The 22,148-nt window shown below is 40.7% G+C and overlaps 1 protein-coding gene across 22 annotated transcripts in view; it reads right to left on the reverse strand.

Moving 5' to 3' along the window:
• Nucleotides 1-1,240: 1,240 nt before the first annotated feature.
• rims2a (regulating synaptic membrane exocytosis 2a) overlaps nucleotides 1,241-22,148 on the reverse strand; it is a 165,210-nt gene continuing 144,302 nt past the window's right edge. For 21 of the 22 annotated variants that reach the window (XM_044117138.1, XM_044117142.1, XM_044117140.1 and 18 more), the window contains 5 exons: nucleotides 6,233-6,374; nucleotides 6,001-6,113; nucleotides 5,791-5,892; nucleotides 4,708-4,847; nucleotides 1,241-4,594 (listed from right to left, as the gene is read on the reverse strand). In XM_044117138.1, coding sequence (XP_043973073.1) covers nucleotides 4,391-4,594; nucleotides 4,708-4,847; nucleotides 5,791-5,892; nucleotides 6,001-6,113; nucleotides 6,233-6,374 — 701 coding nt within the window. In that variant the 3' untranslated portion in view covers nucleotides 1,241-4,390. Of the gene's footprint in view, nucleotides 4,595-4,707; nucleotides 4,848-5,790; nucleotides 5,893-6,000; nucleotides 6,114-6,232; nucleotides 6,375-9,366; nucleotides 14,654-22,148 lie in introns of those variants that run through there. The other variant, XM_044117145.1, reaches the window with a different exon arrangement.

Consider the following 22,148-nt stretch of genomic DNA (forward strand, 5'->3'; position numbering starts at 1 on the left):
GTCGGTAACCCCTTTGAGGACGCCTCCGATCCACTCCAGCATCTTGACATAGTTGCTAAATGGAGCAACGACGGATTCTTTCTTTGCCTTCAGGTTGCAGATCATGCTCCGCGTCAGGCGGGTCAGGTTCCGCAGAGTGTTGCGGATGTTTTTAAGAACCACTAAACTCGTTCCGGCAGTCAGCAGCAGGTTCCGGCTCTTCTTCATGAAAATGGAAACGACAAACAGAGTCCCCAGACATCTCACTCTGTTTGAAACGAAAAGAGCAACAGTTAGTGAAACCCCGAAGCAGACCGCAATGCCACTGGCGACTTCCACTTCGTAATCCACGGCGAAGAGGAGGTAGAGGAGGAGCAGGGAGCAGAGCAGGAGGCTCGACGTGATGCAGGTGAGGAGGAGGAGGAAGGTCCTCCTCCAGGTCGTCCTTTCACCGGTGGTGAAAACGTCTAACGCCTGAGAGGCCGTCTCCTCGAGGTGTTGCTTCACAGAGTTCCAGGACAGCAGCATCATGGAAGACAGATCCTTAGAAAGGAAAATCTGCAAAGGGAAAGGAGAACAGTTCAAAACAGCTCATTTGATTTTGATTATGTAGATATTTAGTGCAGGAAATGTCCGGTAAATCACAAACCTGATGAGCACAGAGTCAGTAGCTACACAATGATACCATTTCCAAATACTGAAGATAAATCCAGTTGCGTTCCAGTTCAGTCCAGTTCAGAGCAGTCCGAACGTGTTCCATCTGATCCAGTTCATCATACTTCAGTCTGATGTGGCGAACTGCAGGAATGCACTGGGTATTCTCCCTTTATACGACATAAACAGGAAGTCCTTCCTCCCATGTAAACCTCAGTCATCTGCGAGTCATGTTTATTTTTACACAATAATGGAAGAAAACACAAACTAACGTGAGACAGAGTTTTATCAATGTCTGGCCTTTTATGGCTGCAGGAGCGCAAGCTGAAAATAACTCTCACTGAGCTCTCTTTCAGTTGGAGCTCGATCATGAAGGGTTTGATTGGAAACAAAGAGACTTTAGGACAAATTCAAACTGCTTGAGATTTAAATTAGTTGAAATATTCCTTTGACTGGCCCTGACATCAGGAGCCTCACACTACATAAGGACTTGAGATGATGTTGGTAGAATGTGTAAATGACAGCAGGGATGATGTTTCTCCCTTTAATCCTGACATCGTAACATCAGCTCCAAAGCTGTCGCACTTCAGCTGGACCCTAAACATTCCAGCTGAACTGAGTGAAACAGAGAAGGTGTGATCGGTTGAGATCAGCACTATTCCTGCAAGAAAGTCTGACGAAATGCAGGAGATGAATGGGTACTAAGGTCAGTTCTGTCTGCTTCTGTTAGGTTTTGTTTTGTTGCTGCTGCCTTTGTGGCTAAATGATTTATGCTGCAAGGCCTTTACCAAGATGCTGAGCGAAGCGGAAATACGACATTACAATGCGAACGACTGCGTTGTCACGTTAGAGCCAACAAAAGTCTAACCTTTCCTCTGAGCTCATCCTGCCAGCTGTTTTTTTTCCCTTTTAGGTTTTCCCCAAATCAGACCTGAAAGGCGAATCACGCTTTCTGTCTCTCCAACTCGATTTGCTCCTCTGTTGCTTTTCGCTGAATCAAAACGCAACAATTTGTATCAATGTAATATCAATTTCTTTTATTTTTAATTTGAAAAATAACTTACATAAATCTCTGTACTCAACCATACTTCACCAAGACATAGCCTTGGCATTAACACATTGCACCAAAAAAGAGGAAATCAAAAAGGCATTCAAAAAGAAACAACATATGTCTTTGTCATCCTGAGGCATTTTTCCTGCTCCAAAAAGAGAACATACGTATCGGCTTATGGTCTATTCAAATTCTGACATCTAAAGGTATGTACAGTGAACAGTAAATTCAAAATATATACTGTATTCTGTTACAGGGACGAAGTTGATTTTTAGATATTAAAATGCATCTTTTTTTTTTTTTTTTTCTCATGTGGAAAAAGGAACAATGCCTCAGTTCCATTTCATTCAGACATACTGCGACTGTAAGACTCGTATGCCTCCCGGACACGGGAAGTATTGGTAATTACTAAAAATAGAAAATAAAAAATAAACTGGTCTTGGCTTTAAAATGAAATTAACAAAAATGTAGTAAATTAATACCATTTTCATTCAAAAAAAAAAAAGCAACAAAAAAAAAACAATAAAGAGAAAAAAGACAACAATTTCTGTGGCAATATCCCCTATTGTTATTTAAACTTGTGATTTGCTCGTCTTCACTAAGAGTGCTTGTAAAACCGAACCACAGCCTCCGGCTGCTGTTGCACCGCCGCGGCCCCTTAATGACGCTACCGGTGCCTCGGCGCACCAAAAAGGATCGTTTTTGCATGTTTGTCGACGACAGCGTCAAAATAAATATACTTGGAAATCACATTTATTTTGCCTGCTTTGATAAAATATAAAACTTTTTTTTTTTCTCTCGCTCTTTTTTTGTTTTGTTTTCCCTCAAAAATTCTGAAAGAAAATATGACTTTGGGGATGGAATGTTCTTTTGTTTTGTTTTTTTCTCTTCTTCTTTTCTCTTATCTTGTTTTAGACCTCGATAACTGGCCGCGGAAGACCAACTTCTAATTTGCTGCTCAATTAATTGCGAGGGAGAAAAGTAATAAAGTTCACATGCACTGTACAAGAATCTGCAAAAAGTCCAAATATCGTCTTTATCAAAACATGCTGAGTTACTGTAAGGTGTGCCCAAGACATGTTGCAGAAAATCCTTTTCAACATGCTTGTAAAATCAAATTCAATTCAAAACAAAATAAGAAAAAAAGAAAACGGATTAAAAACAATGCGGAACTGTAAAGTAACTGGGTCCAAAAATTAGGACGGTGTCAGGGAACTAAGTGGTGGTAGCAGTGAATACTACAAAGAGAAGAACCCTGGGACCAGGAAGAAAAAGAGAAATGTACAATTTGCACATAATGTTTCTTTATAAGGCTGGAGCATTTTACAATGAAATAAATAACATTTATTTTCATTGTCACTTTTTTCTTAAATAACTCCAAATGTTTTTTGTTGTTTTTTTTTTTTTTTTTAAGTTCCCTTATCTGAATGTCTGGAGAGAAAAAAAAACACCCATGAATGGTCTAAAGAATGATAAACTAATGTCTTTTTTTGTTGTCACAATGTTGCATTCACTCCCCTTGAAAACCATGCACTAGTGAAATATTCCTTTAAAAATAATATAAATCGTTGAAAATGGCTGATTTGTTTCATTTAGTTTTCTTCAACTGTTTTTTCTGCTATTTTTTATTTTATTTTATTTTTTGCAAGTTACAGCCTCAAGAAAATAAATATATATATACTTTTCTTTTTAAATTCAGCTAAGAGTTTGTGCCCATGCAAAGGAACTGAAAAGGGGTAAAAAAAGAAATTAATAAATAAATAAATAAATAAATCATAGTTCGATTTTTCGTACGGTATATCAACAAAGGAGGAAAATAAAAAGTTGTACTTTGTTTTTTGTTGTTGTTGTTGTTGTTTGCTTTCATGGGGTTGGGATTGCTACTGTGTATTCTGGAGTGTTGGTGGGTGGCCACTTCAGTATTGCCCCTGATTAACTGGTGATTTACCAGCAAAGATGGATCAGCACATAAACCCAGGGGATGCAATGCATTCGTCTCTTGCATGTAGGAGGATAGACACACACACACACACACCCCCCCCCCCCACACACACACACACACACACGCACACACCCTCCCCCTCTTTGAAAGTGTTGGTCTCCACAACTGCATTTATGTCGCTAGGTTTGTTGGCATGGTGTGACCAAGCATCTGGTTAGAAACACCGTCACCCGCCCTGCCCCCATTCAGATAAAAGTACACAGACATAAAAAAAAATAAAAATAAAAAAAAAGACAAGAAAAAATGTTAAAAATCAACATAACATTGATTTTTTTTTTGTTTGTTTTTTCATTCTAAAAAGGGGCCTCTGCCGGAACTCATTCAGTGGTTCCCGGTGTCGGCCCCTCCCCATGGCTTCGAATTGGAAGAAAAAGCCGGAACCGATGAGTTCCTCGTGCTAAGGAGTTCGTCCCGGCTTCCTCCGAATGACAAACAACACCTGGCAATTCCCTGCCGCTGGGTGCTTGCAACGCGCTTTGCCACGTGCACAATGTGCGCAACGTTTTTGCTTAAAACACAGGATCACGTTTTATTAATTCTTTTTTGTTGTTGTTGTTTTTTTTTTGTTTGTTTTTTTTTTTGCGCCCCTAGAAACAGGCTCAGAAGACACAACATCAAGCATGCAGTGTGACCGGGGTGGGGCCTCGTGACCTGCAAATCGCAACACCGGCTGCTACAACGACGCTGTTAGGGCCACAACGCTGCTACGATCGCGAGAAGCTGTCCAGCGAGGATTGGGAAGCTCTTCTCGTCAGCGGGGCCAGCGTGGGGTCCACTAGCGAGGAAGGAGGGAAGAGCTTGTACCAGCCGATCACCATGTTGGACAGGTCCAGGTCGTCTAGCAGGATCTGGACTGCTCCCATGAAGGATTTGTGGTCCATGCGGCCATAGTCGCCCCAGACGATGACCTGAGAAAACATGTTAAAAATGAAAGAAAAAACAAAAAACGCAACAATTGATAAAAATGCTAAACATCTCGAACAAACGAGAAAGTGACCAGTCAAAAGAATCGTTTTGTCACCTGTAAAACTTTTCCTCCTGGACTCTCCTCAAACGGCAGTTGCTGCTGGTAGAGAGGGTCCAGAGTTTTTCTTGCTACTTTTGTTTTCTTTTTGGCTATGCAGGCTCCGTTTTCCAAAAGGTAGACCTTAACATATGGTGCTGGAATGGACAAAAGAGAGAACGGTGAGGTACAGTTTTGACACGCTGCTTCTTTTGTATTAAGAATCCCGAATGTTACAATGCAGTGAGTTTACCTCCTTCCCACAAAAAGCAAAACAGACTAGCGTCTAGCTAGCTGCTAGCTGAAACTAGCTTGTTGTCTTGGCTCATGGGAGTCTATTGTTGCTTCTAAAAAAACATCTGCTGGGACGCTGGAAAACACTATTGCTGTGTTCAAGTTGTGCTAAAAGGAGTTAGCCTATTAGCGAAGCTATTCAAGCCTAAAATAGCATCTCAACGCTAAACATATAGCAGCTGCACAGAAATCCCCATCAGGAGTTCCTGAAACTCTGGAAAGCTGATTACCTACAGCAGCACTTTTGCACCAATCTGATGGTGCAAAGTGCTGCAAACCAAAATATATGGTTTTTGATCAAAATGCAATTAATTGCAATTGATTAATTAATTACAGACCCTCCACTTACACAAAGTTCCACCACAAAAAACCCCTTCATCTATAGTTTTTGTAGATAAGAAAATAATAAGAAAATCTGAAGTCAGTTCAAACCAGACTTCATTATTCTAAACAGGATTCATTTTGGGCTCTGATGGTTTCTGTGCTCTGGTCCAGCATGAAGTCATTTAACAGTGTGACGTCATACAGACGCCAACATCTGATTGGTTGAACAGCAGGAAGCCAGCCTCGGCGACCAACTTTAATTTTTACATATTCAATAAAATGCATGATGAACACTTTACATTTGAAACCTGAACTGAGGATTCAACTCAGTTCAGTTCAGGTGAAGCAGTTCAGTACTTGCAAGATTTTTTGGTAAATATCATTTTATCATTGGAACAGATGACAAATTATTTGATAATCCTCTTTTGGATTTTGAATATGTAGCAGTTAGTTACGTTTGGTCTGTCTGAGAACATGAACTACCTGGCAGTGCCTTGGATCCTGGTTTACCCACAAGGCCCCGGGCTCTGATGACCTCAACCTCTAGAGCTCCTTTTTTGTCCACCATGCCTATTTGGATGTCCCCTAAAAAAACCAAAGGGAACGAGATATTTTTTTTTAAAAAAGCCAAAAGCTTTATTATCACTATTTTTCTTTTATTATAAAAACAAAACGTTACAAGTTTCTTCTCACCCATTGGTGGAGTGGCCAAAGTCTGCCGTCCAACCAGCTGGGCGGGTCCGAGACCATCCAGGAAGTCGCTGAACTGAGCGTCTGAGGAGAGCCTCACTCCGGGGAAGATGAGGCTGAAAGCCAGAGATCAGATTGAAGACAGCGTTAGGTCAGGTACCACTTCACTGCTTCAATCTGAACTGATCATATAACGGCTGCAGCCGTTTGTCTGTCTGTCTGTCTGCCCTCTTACTTTCCCTCTGAGCTGTAGCTGTTCATGCTGCCGTCCGTGGACTCCCGACTGGCCTGCCGAGTCATCCTGTTCCTCATCTCCACCGCCAGCCCCGTCTCCGTGCTCCTCTGGACGGTGCTCCGCAGCTTCTTACCTCCTGCTTCTGCACACACAGTCGCAACACGAGACAGGAGAAGAGAAACAGAGAGAGGGAGATGAATTCATGACGGCAAATCGAGTCAAGCTTTATTCACGTGGACGGTTGCTGAAAAGCCTTGTGCTTGTTTTTATTCATAAGAGAGAACCGTGTCTATTGGGACTCTTGCTTAATGCCAGAACACGAGTGATGGTTTTGAGATCATGTCACAAACGTATAAGAATTCCGATTTTTAAGACTCTGTACGCCGGTGGCACTGTGTGGATATCATGCCAAGCAGAATATCAAGTACGGTTTGTACATCCAACTGCCACAGGAACAGCGGTGGGTACATAATCCGCTGCCGTCTTCCATGCTTCCCAGTTCAACCCTTCAAACTGATCCAAGAAGACAGCTGACTGCCTTCCCCCCCCCCGTCAAACCTGCTTCTGCTCATCCACAGTCCATGATCACACGGTTACTATGGTTACTGCAGTGCTCATACCTACTCAAGCTACAGGTTTCGCTCTCATCACTTGACCAATTCTCTCATAGGCAAAGCTAATGCTTTTAAGTGGCAGTATTATGTAAAATCAACGTTTTTGATCTTTGTATCGTGTAATAATGTTTCTTTCACGCATTTTTGAGAAATTGTTTAATCTGCCTTGGCAACCATTCAGCTGTGCAAGGCGCCTGGTTGGACCTAGCCCCGCCTTTAAGCTGCAGCTTCGAAGTTCAAAGGCTCCTGCCTCGCTGCGACTCCCCCACTCAGCTCCTTCAGACTAGCCAGCTGCAATCAGCTGAGCTCATTATACGAGCTACCTCTCAGTGAAACACTGGTAAAAACGTTGTTAAAGGGTTAACAGAGGAGCCATGTTGTGATGACTTCCTGAAGGCGGAGTTTCAGAGAAAGCAGGAGTTTTTAAAGGAACACAGGCCCAATTTTAAGATGCAAAATTATGAAGTCAAATTTCTTTTACTATACATGGGATTTTTGTAACAAATGATAGTGCTATAAAATGGTGATATGTGCCTGGAAAACACATAGCACTGCCCCTTTAAGGCACTCAGGTGATACACCTGTTGACTCACTGAAAATTGCTTTGTCATTTAAATTGAGCGGCCATTGCTCATTATGCAGGTCATCTATTTATTTTCTTTATATCTCGTCAGTATCCACTTGAAGCCAAATACTTTTCCAAATGCTTGCCGTCTTGACAGCACCTACCTACTTCTGCAACCAAAAACCGTTTCCCCCTCCCGGGTGGAAACACCTGAGCACACAAAGAAAGGTTCCTACCACACAGGCCGTTGTGACCCAACACCCACTCACAAATATAGTCATTTATCACCTGCTCAAAAAAAAAAATATAAAGTCACCTTCACATTTCCATATTTGAAAACCTGTCATTATGGTACGCCCATGAGGCAGGTAGCAGAAAACAGATGAACTCCACCACAGATCCATGTTTGTTTTTACAATATACTGAGACCTGTGTTCAACTGTGATGCTAATTAATTGCTACTTCCACGTCTTTCTGTGTACTCTATCCACCCAAAAGCCTTATTTATTTTCATAAAAGCAAAACAAGACGACGTCTCTAGAGATGCACCAATCAAGGCTTTTCCTGGCTGATACCAATGTCCGGTGATCTATGAGGGGCAAGTTTGACCACAGCTATTTTTGTAAGGACTATAGCAGATTAAAGAGAAATAAAGTGCCAGAGTTTTATTTTGTTTTTTTCTGACTGAGGAAATAGTTTTGAATCCAAAAGTAACTCATGAGAAAATTCTCCACATTTATCCAGGCTAGGGTATACGAGTATAACGCCTAACCGTTATCTGATATTTATTAAACTCAAACAAGTTTAATTAGCTCTTTTGAGTTTTGTTGTTGTCTGTGGTTTTTGTGTGCGTGTGTTTATTGGTAAGAAATGGTGGAAGTTGTTAGTTCTGATGCCTGTAATAAACATTTTTTTCAGCATTGGATCTGCTAAACAGTGAGGAAAAAGTAAACGGACTGATTCCAATTTCAGGCCGATTGATCGGCGCGCCTCTTGTTGTCATGGCATCTTCAGATGTACGACTTCCTTTATTCTTCCTGGAGTCAGAGGATTTACAGCATGTGACACATGACTTCAAAATGAGGCCAACAATCCAACATCGTTGACCCTGGAAGGACACAAATCGCTCACAAATAATTGATTTTAATGTTTTCTCTGTAACACACCGTCATGTTCTGCCAGTGTGTGTAGTTGTCACGTGTCTAGAAGATTCTTGGTCTTTTGTGCAAACACACACTTTGCAGTAATGAACCTCTTCAGCCTTGAAAGCGCAGCTATTGAGCCGGCCTCCTCTTCCTGTTCCTCACAAATTTTCAAAAGGAGATGCAGCGACAAAGGTTTGTCTCTGACGTCTGCAGCGAACCTCCTGAGCCAATCAGCGACGAGACAGATCTCATCAATGAACCTCAAAACCACAACATTTCAAACCAAGCGAATCATTTCTGCAAATTACAGTCAGAATGAGGCGAGAAGCAGCATTCAGACAGTCGGAGTTTGTCTAAAATTGATAAATAGCAAATGTTACTTCCCAACACTGTTGGGGCAAATTTTAGTTTCGAGTGTTGATCAAATGATTAACAATTAGATGAATAATTTGAGGCACACTGTCACAACGTTTCAGGGGTCCTGACCTAAGCAAAACACAGAAAATAATCCTCAAACCCACAAAGTCAGGCTGCTTCTTCTTCTTCTTCTTCTTTTTTTTTTTTTTTTTTAATAAGATCATCTTTGTCACTGGTGTCAGTAGAAAAAATAAACATCACTTCATTATCAACCAATTACAACCGAGACCAAGGATAACCCAATTTCCTTCTTTCAACCTGCCGTAATTCCCAACCGCAATAAAAAAATTAAAAAAAATCGGTGCATCTTTCCCGGCTGATCGCTCAGCGCCACTAACCCCCAAAGCCAGCAGAAGCTGAACGCGCGTGACATTTCCCCGGATGTCGTCTTACCTCCATCGTCCTCATCAAAGGAGTTCATGCAGGGGAAATAGACGGCCAGCGCCTCGAACGACGCAGACAGGCTCATCTTGCTCTGGGAGCACTGGATGCGCATCCCTGGAGCCGCGGCCGAGGCGTCGTTCCCCTGCCTGCCCATGGTGACCCGGAGTCTTCCTCTTCAGCGCAAGCCAACGGATGGTTTTTTTTGAGTGTGTTTTTTTCTTCTTCTTTTTTTAAAGATCTCGGCTTTCCTTTCCTTTTAGGATGGTTAAATTTAAAGGAAACAAACAAACAAAAAAAGCTTATTTACAGAAAAAAAAAAAAAATCTATCAGCCCGGTTGCAGATGGAGATGCGGTTATTCAGAGCTGGATAGTAGAGATAAAAAACACAAAGCCTGTCCGCAGACACTCTGGAGATTTCATCCTAGGGAAGATGCTGAAGGGGGGGAAAAAAAAAATCTCTGCGTCTGGATTGGAGTCTTGTGCCGTCTGGGTCTGACGCTGCTGCTGCTGCTGCTGCACCTCTTTCTTCAGCTGGGGGTGGGGGTAATGGAGGAGCAGGGAGGGAGGGATGGAGCAGTGTCTCGCCTCACCAATCAGAGCGCGGGGCTGCTCAGCCGCACCTCTGCTTGGTCTGCAGATGAACAAGCTCTACCCGGAGATACTGAGCCCCCCTCCTCCTCCTGACTCTTCTATTTTTTCCCCCCCTTTTCTCCCACCGGCTGGCTGGTTTGTTTCGTCTGAGCAGAACATTACTGCTATTTACCTTTTCTCCCCGTTCTGACCCATTATCCCCGCTCCGTCCCTGTCCTGTCCGCGGAGGCCAATGAAAACAAGCTGTGATTAGGTCTGCCAGCATCTCTCACAGCCACCTGACAGTCACTCTGAGTTCACGTGGCTGCCGCTGCTTCCCCCGGCCCCCTGCTCTCTTCCCTAATAACATCGTCGCAGCTGTGTTTTGTTTCAGAGAAAGGCACTTTGCTTTCTCTGCTGTCACAATCGCTCTGGACAACAAGTCGAGAGGCGTATAAAGTTGATGTATTCGTCTTGAAGGAGTTTGAGAATCGTCTTTTGCAAAGAGGCTACGTTAGATGTAATTGGTTGACTCAGCTGTTCTCCAATAAATCAAGATAAGTCAAAATATTTGAGTTTTCTTCTTCTGCTTCTGTCTGGGCCAGAGATACTGATGCAGTCTGTATTAAACAGTCAAGATCATGGATCAGTGCTGATCAGTCTACATGTGGAGAGCATGAGAGCAAATGAAACATTGACTGTCCTCAATAGAGGTGTGCAACACTCTATATTTTGGTATCGATCCGATATAGAGTAACTGTAGGGCCTGTATTACCAATACTAATACCGATACGATACTTTTTTATTGAAGTTTGGTATGTCATCAAACTTCTGATCTTTAGGGTTTTTTTGTGTTTTTTTTCTTTAAATTCTTCTGTTCACACCGAGGATATGAGTTGTAGAGATTTTATAGGCATCTACAAAATGCATCAATAACATATTAACATGATTTGTGTAGATTTTACCTAAATAAAAAAATTATTTGCCAAATTTGAGAGCAAATCAGAAGGTTTTCTTTGAGGTAGAGTTCACAAACGTAAAAAAAAATAAATAAAAAAATCTCAATTAAAAAATAACAAAGATTCAAGATGGAACTTGAAACTAATGTATCAGTCTTTGCACGCTACTATTGATCCAAAACAGACACAGAATAGGTATTGATATTATCAATATTTTGGATCAACTTGCCCGCCTCCAGTCCTCACTGCTTCAAAAATCCCAAACAGGAAACTGTTGTTCTACTGTCAGACAGAATAAGTGCAGATTTGTGCTCCCGGCGGTACGGCTGCTCAGAATAAAGTAGCTCCTCTGTGTGAAACGCTGCAGCCTACTTCCACGGAGAAGCTGCATACGGCCTGGAGTCCATTGGCAGATTCCATCTGGGTCAGCAAGAGCAGAAAGCCTTCTAGAGCCAGAGGGGAAACTGAACAGTGACAGTATCTGCAGGTGGGTCAGCTTTAAGTGAGTGTTTTTCACAACCGGCCTTAAATGTATGTCGGTGTTCAGCTGAGTCAAAAGTTTCTGTGGGGATCTAAACTGGAAACTGTTCGCAGTAGAGATAAAAACTTTTGTTTCAGTGTCGATTTCAGGTTTTTAGGTGCTACTAATATTAGCATTGACCACATCAGCAGCTCTGTGGAGGTTCATTCTTTTGGCCTCAAAAAATACCGCAATATAGTTTGTAGCTCTAAACATTTGGATTTACTTTCTCATCTGACGATACATGAACGTTTCTGAGTCCTTTAATTCCCCCATAAATCACCCAACACAGTATAATCTGTTAAAGTGAATAAATGGGATAAAAGTTGTGCTTATCTATTGGGAAAAGCACTGAAGTAATTCTCTGAAGATCCTCAAATGCATCTTCTAAGGTTGAATTAAAACAAGAGGGATCTATAAAATGTTCCTGTTAGTGATTGAGGAGGTAAATGTTGGCATGAACAGAACATTTTCTCAAGACTTTAGGAAAATGGATTACTGACTCTAACATGTTCATGCGTCTCAGGCCTTTCTCATGTCTTATTCACAATTTTTGCAGCTCCTTGCAACCTAGCAAGGCTGATACGCCTTGCTAGCTTGTCTTGAGTCACTGAACGCCATGAATGCAAACTCAAACAGTGAAGACCCAGAAGAAAAAAAGAAAATGACACAGAATACATGAGACGAAATAGACATTCCACAACATCTAAACATTAATTAAGGCCAACGTTTTGTATCCAATGAATTTAAGGCAATTTAAGGTCTTGATTTTAGAGACATGAAATCAAGACATTCTGTATTTAGAACCGAGTTGTACTTGTCAGCCGCAACAACAATGCTCCAATTCATAGTAATTGGTGTAAACAAAAAAAAAAAAAATGTGTTTGGGACATTATCTTTACATGGACACAAACATTGCACTGATTTTATGCTTCCTTCTCGGTTTTTTCTTCTTCACAAGTCCAACGATGAAGAACTTTGAACAGATTTGTTCACACAGCACCACAAGTCAGTAAAAGGTCACTGTTGGCCAAAATAAATATGGCCGCCTTTTGTAATCTGCCGGGTATCCCACAGAAAGCCAGAGGCTGTGACAATCTTTGCAGTTGGATGAGATCCTACAAAATGTACTCTTGCGTGTAGATCATATGCTGTCTGAGACACATGGGGTTGGTTGTTCTCGGCCATTAATCCTATTTTAGTTCTTTTTTTAAATGACAATTTTTCTCCTAATTTATTGTTGTTAAATTGTTAGAGGAAAGTCAGAACATTCTGCTTTACTTTAAGCAAAGTGAGATTTATTTTCATAATACACAAATACATATGCATGTTTTCAGAGTATACTATTTTTGATAACTGTACAGTATATTCTTAACCTGGATTTTATTTCTCCTTTATATATTTGACTCCATTGTGTTTGTGTTGAATCTATGTGTCTCCATGTTCTGTCACTTTGCTGCTGTCACACCTCAATGTCCCCAATGTGGGACAATAAAGAGTCTTTCTGTTTTTGTTCCATTTCTTTCCCAAAAGAATCGCCCATGTTGTTGATGTGGAACGTCATGGTCGAGATTCTGGTACTGTTTCAACAGAACATCCGAGGAAACCAACCTGTTTTCCCAGAGATAAAGCTGCTGAGCGTGGAGAAAGGAGGTGAATTAGCTCAAACAAAGGGTCGTAACTGTGCATCAGATTTCAGGCTAATCTAATGTACAGATTAAATTAGAGTCTAATCTGATGTTCAGCACTGTAGAAAAGATACAAGAACATTTTGTGGTTCTACAGATGGTCCCAGCAAGTTTCTACTCAACATCCAGTTACCACTTCCAGTAAAAGATTGTTGACCTTATGTACTTTATTTATGATTTATAACAAACCATACATGAGATATATCAGATTAGACATTAAAGAAACAATAGTTTAAACACTAAGACAATGCATATATTGATTAAATATAGCTATTTTTCTGCTAGCTTGTTTTTTTATTATTATTATTATTATTATTTCTGTTTATGTGCTCTCTAACATAATGTATTCATTTGTGTTTGTGCATTTTACATCAAATAGGGCTGACATATTGCACTTTGCCTTTTGAAATAAACAAGAAAGGCAGTAAATGTTCAGTTTAAAGCCGAGTATATGAGATGTAGGGAACACTATCATGTGAAGCACTTTGAACGTTTTTGTTGCTGGACTTGACTTCACCATCTTAACATTTTTACCAGTGGCTGTAACATGTTTTACTCCTTGCTAGAATGTAAAATAAGAGGCAAAAATAATAACGTCTAAATCTTAAATATCTGACTTGTGAAGCATTCTTGCGGATCTGTTCCTTTGGTAACACACTTTTTAGTGCACTGTGCTGCTAAATCAGGCTGCTCGAAGCAACGAGGCAGCATGGATCACAGCATAAAATCCTCCCAACGCCAAAGGAAAAGCATCCACATCCTCTCCCATCACTTATTTAGAGGATGGTGCTCAGCTTGGCTCCTCATCCAGAAGCGAAAACCAAAATAGAACAGAGCGAAGGTAGCTCTCCTCTCCTCTGCTCGCCCCTATCTCAGCCAAGGCTCGTGTATCGAGACGCACATGCCAGCTCCTCCCTGCAAACCCAGTCGGCACGTGTCGTCAACTTCATCTTTTGTGTTTTTGACACAGTTTATTCTTCCTTTTTCACCCACCACAAAGAGACACCTTTTATTCCTCCCACTGTTGTCACTTCACCTGGTGTGCAGAGCTGAACATGTAAGGATTCTAATTTGAGTCGTTGTCATTGTGAATCCATTCATCACCGAGACTGAAAATAAGCTTTTCGCTTCCACAGCCACAAGCGAAGTGCTAATTTCTATGTCGTACAGAACACAATTAACAAGAAGCAACACCGTCAGCAACAGATTAAACGATTTCAAACAAACACAGAGCGCTCAGTTGTGTTCGCAGCTCCGCTTCAGGCGGAATTCAAAAACGCCGACCTTTAGTCTACTACTGTCATACTCAGAAGATCTGATGCTTGTTGCTGTAAAAATAAACTTCTTATCCTTAGAAGATAATCAAACTCGGTCTCACTTCAAACTCCATAATAAGCCGCTGCGAGAGGGAGCACGCAACTGGACATCACATGCACATCAGAAGACAAGAATTGAAAAAATCTTAACAATTTTTTTTTTAGAACAAAAACAAAATACTCTAATATCCCAGAAGTCCCAGGCGTACTCTGCCTGGAAGATAGTAGCACTCACAGTCTGAGAACTTTGGAGGCGTTCCAAAGTGATGAGGCCAAGCCAGGTCAAGCATCAGAGAAGCCCTCCAGTGGCGTAAACACAGCTCCGTAATGGGGGGCATGGAGTGGGGAGGGGGTGACTTCGGGACTCACATGTGAGAGCCGAGGCAAACAAACACAAAAGAGCACTTAGGCGCCCATAAACCAGGATACCCAAGAGTGAGCGCCCAGAGTCGTGAAACGCTCTCTTCTCTCCGTTTACATTCTTCGTGGTGCTCATGATGCACACCAGTCCTGCAGTCTGGAGATGCACTTTCCCTGACAATTAGCACACGAACGAACTTCGGTAACCAAAGAAGGAGCAGAGCTACGTTACAGACGACACTATAATTAGCAGTCCGCTCAGCACATAGTAATGTCAAACTGACGTATTATAGGTCAAAGTTCTGGTAGTATTGCGTAGTAGAACTGGTGTAGCAAAGACACACTTATGTACGTCCCTTATTAGGATGATTAAAATCTTCGCTGCTTAACAAGATGCTGTGTCAATGGAGTAGCATCGAGAAATTGTCAAGAAAAAATTGATTTTCAGTTTGTTCAACAATAACCCAGACAGATTATGAACCAGCGACGACGCAAAACCTAAAGTACAACCAGTACAAAGTGGTGTTGGAAAAAAAAACAGTCAAAAGAAGCACAGAAATCTAAGAAGTAATTTAAAAGGCAACTCATTTTTTATTATATGTTAAGTTATGACTGGGGTTTATACAGTCTGTGAGAGAGCGAGACTTTATGAAGCTAACAGGAAGGCTAACTAAAGTGTAGCTAAAGTGTACATCTATGTTTTTGTCCTTTAGAGCTTTCAACCAGTGTCTGTAATGGATCGTGATGTGTTAGCATCCTTTTGTAAATTTTAGGTAATCTTAGCTAGCATTCCTAAAATATTCTCAGACTTTAGGAATTCTAGCCACATTGTTGATGTGCTAACTGCGCTAGCTACCACAACCATAGGAAAAACCTATTTCCTGTTCTCTCCCAAACTGTGCAACCTCATTTCTTCTCCAAATGACAATTTTTGATTTACCAATGTCCTTATATTTAATATTTATTTTTATAATTTTTTTTTATATCTTCTACTTTTAGAGAGTAATAAGAGGCAAAAGAATTATGAAAACTTGAGATTGTGCGCCATCGTTGGATCTCCAATAGTCATAACTTTTAAGGGAATCTTCTACCCAAGAGAATTCATTTGAAAGTAATAGACTTGTAAGAGCTTTACAGTAATTTGCAGCTCAAGTTGAGCAGGCTTGTCATAAACTAGGTTATTCTCTGGATTTTCTCTCAGCTGAGAACATTCAGATCTGCGGCGGATGTTCTGAGGTAAAACAGACATTTGGGTGTTAACTTCAGAAGGTGTTGGAACGGGCCGTCTCTTGGCTGCCTTGCTCCTCTCACAGTAACGCATGCTGAAATTCTAACAGATGGAGAGCTCACAAGGGAATGACATGGGATCTGAGTACTGCTTAACCTTATGGAAAGATGAAAAAACTATCATACAAAACGCTGACATCAAGCCAGCTGATATCTCTCAGACACAATGAGAGAACATGTCGTCACCATAACACAATAGCTTATATAAAAAAAAAAAAATTCTTAAAAAGAGGAAACGTATCTTAACCAGTTTTGTGGGAAGCGGAAGCGTCAACCTCATGGCTTATGATTAGCCTCACCGCGGTATTTTTCTACTGGATGTCTCATCAGACTTCCTCTGTGACATCAGAGCTCCCGGAGTCTTCACGACAGTCCAAAGAGGTAGTCCATACTGTATTTTTAGCAGCAGCTAAAAAAAAATCTAAAAATGCAGCCTGGAAGTTTATTTGTAGATTTTGGGGGAAAAAAGGAAACGTGTCACATTTGAATGCAAGATATGTTACGTACGTTTTATTCGTATTAGCTAATTTGAATGCGATAATTCATTTAGGCAAGCTGGAAACCATACAGTTGTAGTATGGATATAGCATTAATAGTTGTGCTTTGATGAACCCAGAAAGGACAGTATATCATAAAAACTTGTTTTTTCACTACTAGTGAAGGAGGAGAAGAAAGGACAGAACAGCGATCTAAAGGTCAATGTGCACAACCTGCTTGTGTATTAAAAACACAGAATTTAACTTTTAAAAAGGCTAAATTAGAAAGATGGAGTTACTCTATTTTGTGTAACACACAGCAGTGAAGGCGGCTTCAATCACCACGACTGAGCAGAAATGTTAATATGATGCTTATATTAAGAAGAAGTAAATGACGAGGAATTTGTGGCCCAGTTCATCATGCAAAGAAGCAGTAGCGGGCACCGCTAACGAAAGCTACGCTAAAGCATAAAGTCCCATACCAACATGATATTTAGCAGAAACTAATGCATGGTGGGTATCAAACATGTTGAGAAAATTTATCCAGAAAACGTATTTAGGGGTAGCTAAGTGCGCTTAATGTTTTCAAAGTAAGCTTTAGCCAGTGTGTTTAGCTAAAGCACATTAGCATATTAGCTGAAGTGTGCCAAACACTGACGATACGTGACTTTGGAAAGATTAATACGTAAAACCAGGCGTGGAAAACAACAATAAACAGATCTGCTGACACTGTAGTGGTTTATTACACTTTAATGATTCAACAGAATCTATTCAGTTTTTCCAACACCTGTTTGGTTTCAATCTAAAAGGAAAATGGGAAACTCCCACAAGGGAAGCAGAGTTACTGCCCAGCCCCTGCAGGATACATGCGTTTAGGTAGGGAGCAAAGATATGCAAAAACCACAGTTCCATCTCTATTTTGAATTCAGAGTCACGTTTCGGTACATTTTCAGTTTGCTTCAATCAAGAGATTCAAATAAAAAGTGGCATGGGAACGATAGAGCCAACCAGAGACTGTTTTATTATTGTTATCATTTTTTTTAAATAATAAGCAATAAGTGGTTGAACGCTGCAGGCAGCTGGACTTGGACTTCAGCTGATTTTTCTACAGAACCTTTGATGTTTACAGACAGCCTTACATTGATTCAGGTGAGCAATCAGTTGAGTGCAAAGCAAACTTCAGACCTTACTGCTGTTGCAAAGATTTGTACGCTGACATAAGGATGTGGTTCGGCCCACCTTCCTTTCTCCACTGCATGAAAAACCTAAAAGTTGCAGAGTTTAATGACAGCTGGGAGTCCTCTAACGTTGCATTGCCCACTTGGTTCCCTACGTAAATATTCTGCGTGTGTTCAGGTATAAAACAACGCTGTATTTGTTTAATCCACGAGCGTACCAAACCGACCTTTCGGTCCGGCTAGATGTTCCGTCGCAACACCATATTTAGGCCATCACACAAGTGGCTTACTGGAGAGCTCAGCCTGATTAACAACTCTCCTGTGGACAGAAGCAGATAAGGAATTAAAAGGTGAAATACACAAAAGTGAAGTTAGACTACAAGTGAATAAACGAATGGACAGTTAAAGAAAAGCATAGGAGGGGGGAAAGAAATGATGAAGCAGCAGGATAAACAACCTTGTATCCAAAACTGTAAAGGTGATGCGTGAGATGATGTAGCCGAGTTGTGGATCATGCAGGACCCGGAGATCTGCACGTTTGCTGCAGCTCTGAAGCAGAACAACCAGCAGCCTCAGCAAGCAGAGAAGCTGCTGAGATGGCAGCAAACTCAACACTAGACATAAATCACCACAGCCAAGACGCTCAGAGTTCAGCTATTTTTTGCTCATCTAAAAACAGCCTCACATACAAGTTTAAAGGTCCAAAACTGTCAGTGGTGTTAGCAAAAGAGAACTGGGACAATGAGGAGCTGCAACTTTCTTAACTTTTCCTACCAATGACATTTAGTCTTTCTAAGCAATTCCAGATTAGCAATAACTTTTCTTGTGTTCGTGTATAGAAAAACATTATCTCTTTGCAGACAGCTGTTTCAAATATGTTTTTAATGAAGTGATATGAAAAAATTTCTTGTTTTAAAATCAGTCTAAGTGTTGAAAATCTATTTAAAAATCCAACACAAGTTGCACAAAAAAAAGAAAGAACCAAAGCCAGAAAAGCATCCAGTTGGTCATGCTGTAGTTTGCACAACAAAAAAAGCCTCACACAATAATAGTAAGTCTATTCATAACTTCATAGTAAAGATTTTCCATCAACATGGTTCCTTATAGTAAAGTCCATTCAAATATCAACTCAGTGTAGGTATAATATGTCTTGACTGGACAAACAGAACAAAATCAAATCCAGAAATCCATTCCTCAGTCACATTTGATATAAATTCTACATTTGATATTAACCTAATACGATTCAGCTCAGTTAGTTTTACAATAACACACAATAAAAAGCTACCTGGCTTGTTGCATTGAGTCAATAAATGTACAGGAATCCCTCATCCTGAGAAAGCACATGGCGACAGTGGAAACAAATAATTCCCTTTTACCAGCTAATGGCATTACTGTCTACTGCACTCCACAAGCATATAGTGTCACCTAGAGATGACGTTTAAACTGCCTTGATTGATAATGTATAAGGGGATCGATGAATTTATGATGGTGCATCAAAGGGTAAAGTGGATCATTATTTATGCTAAACGTTTGACAAATACATGTTAGAAATACTGCGACATGGAGTCGCCGTCTTCATTTTCTTCACTGCAATGCATCTATATACAGTTATTATACTGAGTTTTAGAGAAAACAAGTCAGTTCCTCGTTATGAACAAAAAAAGTTATTTAGACTAAACAATAACTGTAAAATAATCCAAACACTAAGACCTACAGAAGATGAAATTTCCACAGCATATTTGGAGATTAAAAAGAATAATTACAATAACATACAATTGATCTGTGACTGCAGTTTATAATTTTATTGGCTCTTCTTGTGCAATAAATTCAAAGTAAATGAGCAAGGACAAACAGCTTTATGTTGAATTAATTTACCCGCTTAATGACTCAGGATCCACTTCAACTGGTCAAACATGCATACAGGTCATACACACAGATGGTGTATTGACGAAGAGCTTTCGTTTCAACAATGGTATCCAACATTTAAGATTCGATACCTGCAGTTTTCACAGCACAGACACAAATCCAGTTATTACCACCAGCACTACAAACATAAAGGATTATCACGTCATTAGCTCTAAAGAAGTCTGAAGTGCTTGGAAGAACCAATCATCCTCCTCTCTGCAAGCATCACAGCTGGATTCTGTCTAGCAGGTCAAGAGGTGAGTCAGAGACGACACCCACACTGTCAACCACTGAACAATATCCGTTTTATCCAGCTATCAGGTAGCATCGTGTCGTCTACGTAACATACATATTCCAACAACTTGATATGGCAGAGTGACAGATTCCTCGACCTGTCCTGTGATCAATTTTGTCTTACAACTGCTAGGTATTTTTTCTCTCTCTCTCTCTCTTTTTTAAAAAAAAGAAAGTACCTAAACTGCAGAGTTCAGAAGTGCTGGATAAACTACTTGCATGTTCTGTTTTTATTTTCCATGTCATCACCTTCCTAAAAAAACTGGCAAAAGTCCCCCCCTCACCCCCCACGGCACATACATACAGAGAGTTTAGAGCAACACTTTCAGCCAGCTGGCAGCGTTATGAGATATCTGGGGATCGTTTCAATGGAATACTAAAAACTTTGGTACAGATCACTCAAAAATGATTGAAACCAATCTTGGTATCTGATGGAAGTGACCCTAAAATGTATAAATATCAAATCAAAATCAAATCAAACTTTATTTGTATAGCACATTTCAGCAGCAAGGCATTTCAAAGTGCTTTACATCATATCAAACACAGAAACACAATGCAACATGGAATCAACAATAAAAACACAACATCAAGTCAGATTCCGTCAATAAATTTGTAATTGATTACGTTTCAAATACAACTCTAAACAAGTGGGTTTTTAGTTGAGATTTAAAGGAAGTCAGTGTTTCAGCTATTTTACAGTTTTCTGGAAGTTTGTTCCAGATTTTTGGTGCATAGATGCTAAATGCCGCTTCTCCTCGTTTGGTTCTGGTTCTGGGGATGCAGAGCAGACCAGAACCAGAACCTGAGAGGTTCTGGAAGGTTGATGCAACAGCAGCAAATCTTTAATGTATTGTGGTGCTAAACCATTCAGTGATTTATAAACTAACAACAGTATTTTAAAGTCTATTCTTTGAGCTAAAGGGAGCCAGTGGAGAGACTTTAAAACTGGTGTTATGTGCTCTATCTTCCTGGTTTTAGTGAGAACGCGAGCAGCAGCATTCTGGATCAGCTGCAGCTGTTTGATTGATTTGTTGGACAGACCTGTGACATTAGTCCTTTAATCCTGGAAATGTTCTTCAGGTGATAGAAGGCCGTCTTTGTGACTGTCTTTATGTGGCTCTGAACGTTCAGGTCAGAGTCAATCACTACTCCCAGGTTTCGGGCCTGATCACTGGTTTTTAGTTGTAATAACTGAAGCTGTGCACTGACTCTATATCCATAACTCTAGATCCATAACTCTAGAGCACAGGTGTCAAACTCCAGTCCTCGAGGGCCGCTGTCCAGCAGTTTTTAGATGTGCCACAGGTACAAAACACTGGAATGAAATTGCTTAATCACCTCCTCCTTGTGTAGATCAATTCTCCAGAGCCTTAATGACCTAATTATTCTGTTCAGGTGTGGTGCAGCAGAGGCACATCTAAAAGTTGCAGGATACCGGCCCTCGAGAACTGGAGTTTGAGACCCCTGCTCTAGATTGTTCCTCTTTAGGTACAAAAATAATAACTTCAGTTTTGTTTCTATTCAGCTGGAGAAAGTTTTGGCACATCCACACATTTATCTGTTCTAAACATCTGCTCAGTGATTGGATGGGGTCAAAGGTCACCTGGTGACATCGTAATGTAGAGCTGTGTGTCATCTGCATAGTTATGGTAGCTAATATTATTTCCTGTTATAACCTGAGCCAGTGGGAGCATATAAATATTGAATAAGAGGGGTCCTAGGATTGAACCTTGGGGCACCCCACATGTGACCTCTGACCTCTTTGATGAGAAGTTTCCAATTGAAACAAAGAAATCCCTGTTCTTTATGTACGATTCAAACCAGTTAAGCACTGGACCGGAGAGTCCGACCCAACTCTCCAGTCGATTCAGTAATATGTCATGGTCAACAGTGTCAAAAGCTGCACTGAGGTCCAACAGAACCAGCACTGTGGTTCTCCCACAGTCCGTATTTATATGGATGTCATTGAACACTTTTACGAGGGCAGTTTCTGTGCTGTGGTGAGACCGGAAACCAGATTGGAAGGAGTCAAAGCGGTTGGTTATCGTTAGGAAGCTATTTAACTGTTTACACACAACTTTTTCAATAACTTTGCTGATGAATGGGAGGTCAGAGGTCGGCCTGTAATTCTGCAGTAGTGATTTGTCTAGATTGTTCTTTTTTATCAGTGGTTTGATTACTGCCGTTTTCAAAGCCTGGGGGAAAACACCTGATGAGAGCGATGAGTTTACTATTTT

Source organism: Gambusia affinis, linkage group LG05 (assembly GCF_019740435.1).
Source record: "Gambusia affinis linkage group LG05, SWU_Gaff_1.0, whole genome shotgun sequence".
Taxonomy (NCBI): Eukaryota; Metazoa; Chordata; class Actinopteri; order Cyprinodontiformes; family Poeciliidae; genus Gambusia; species Gambusia affinis.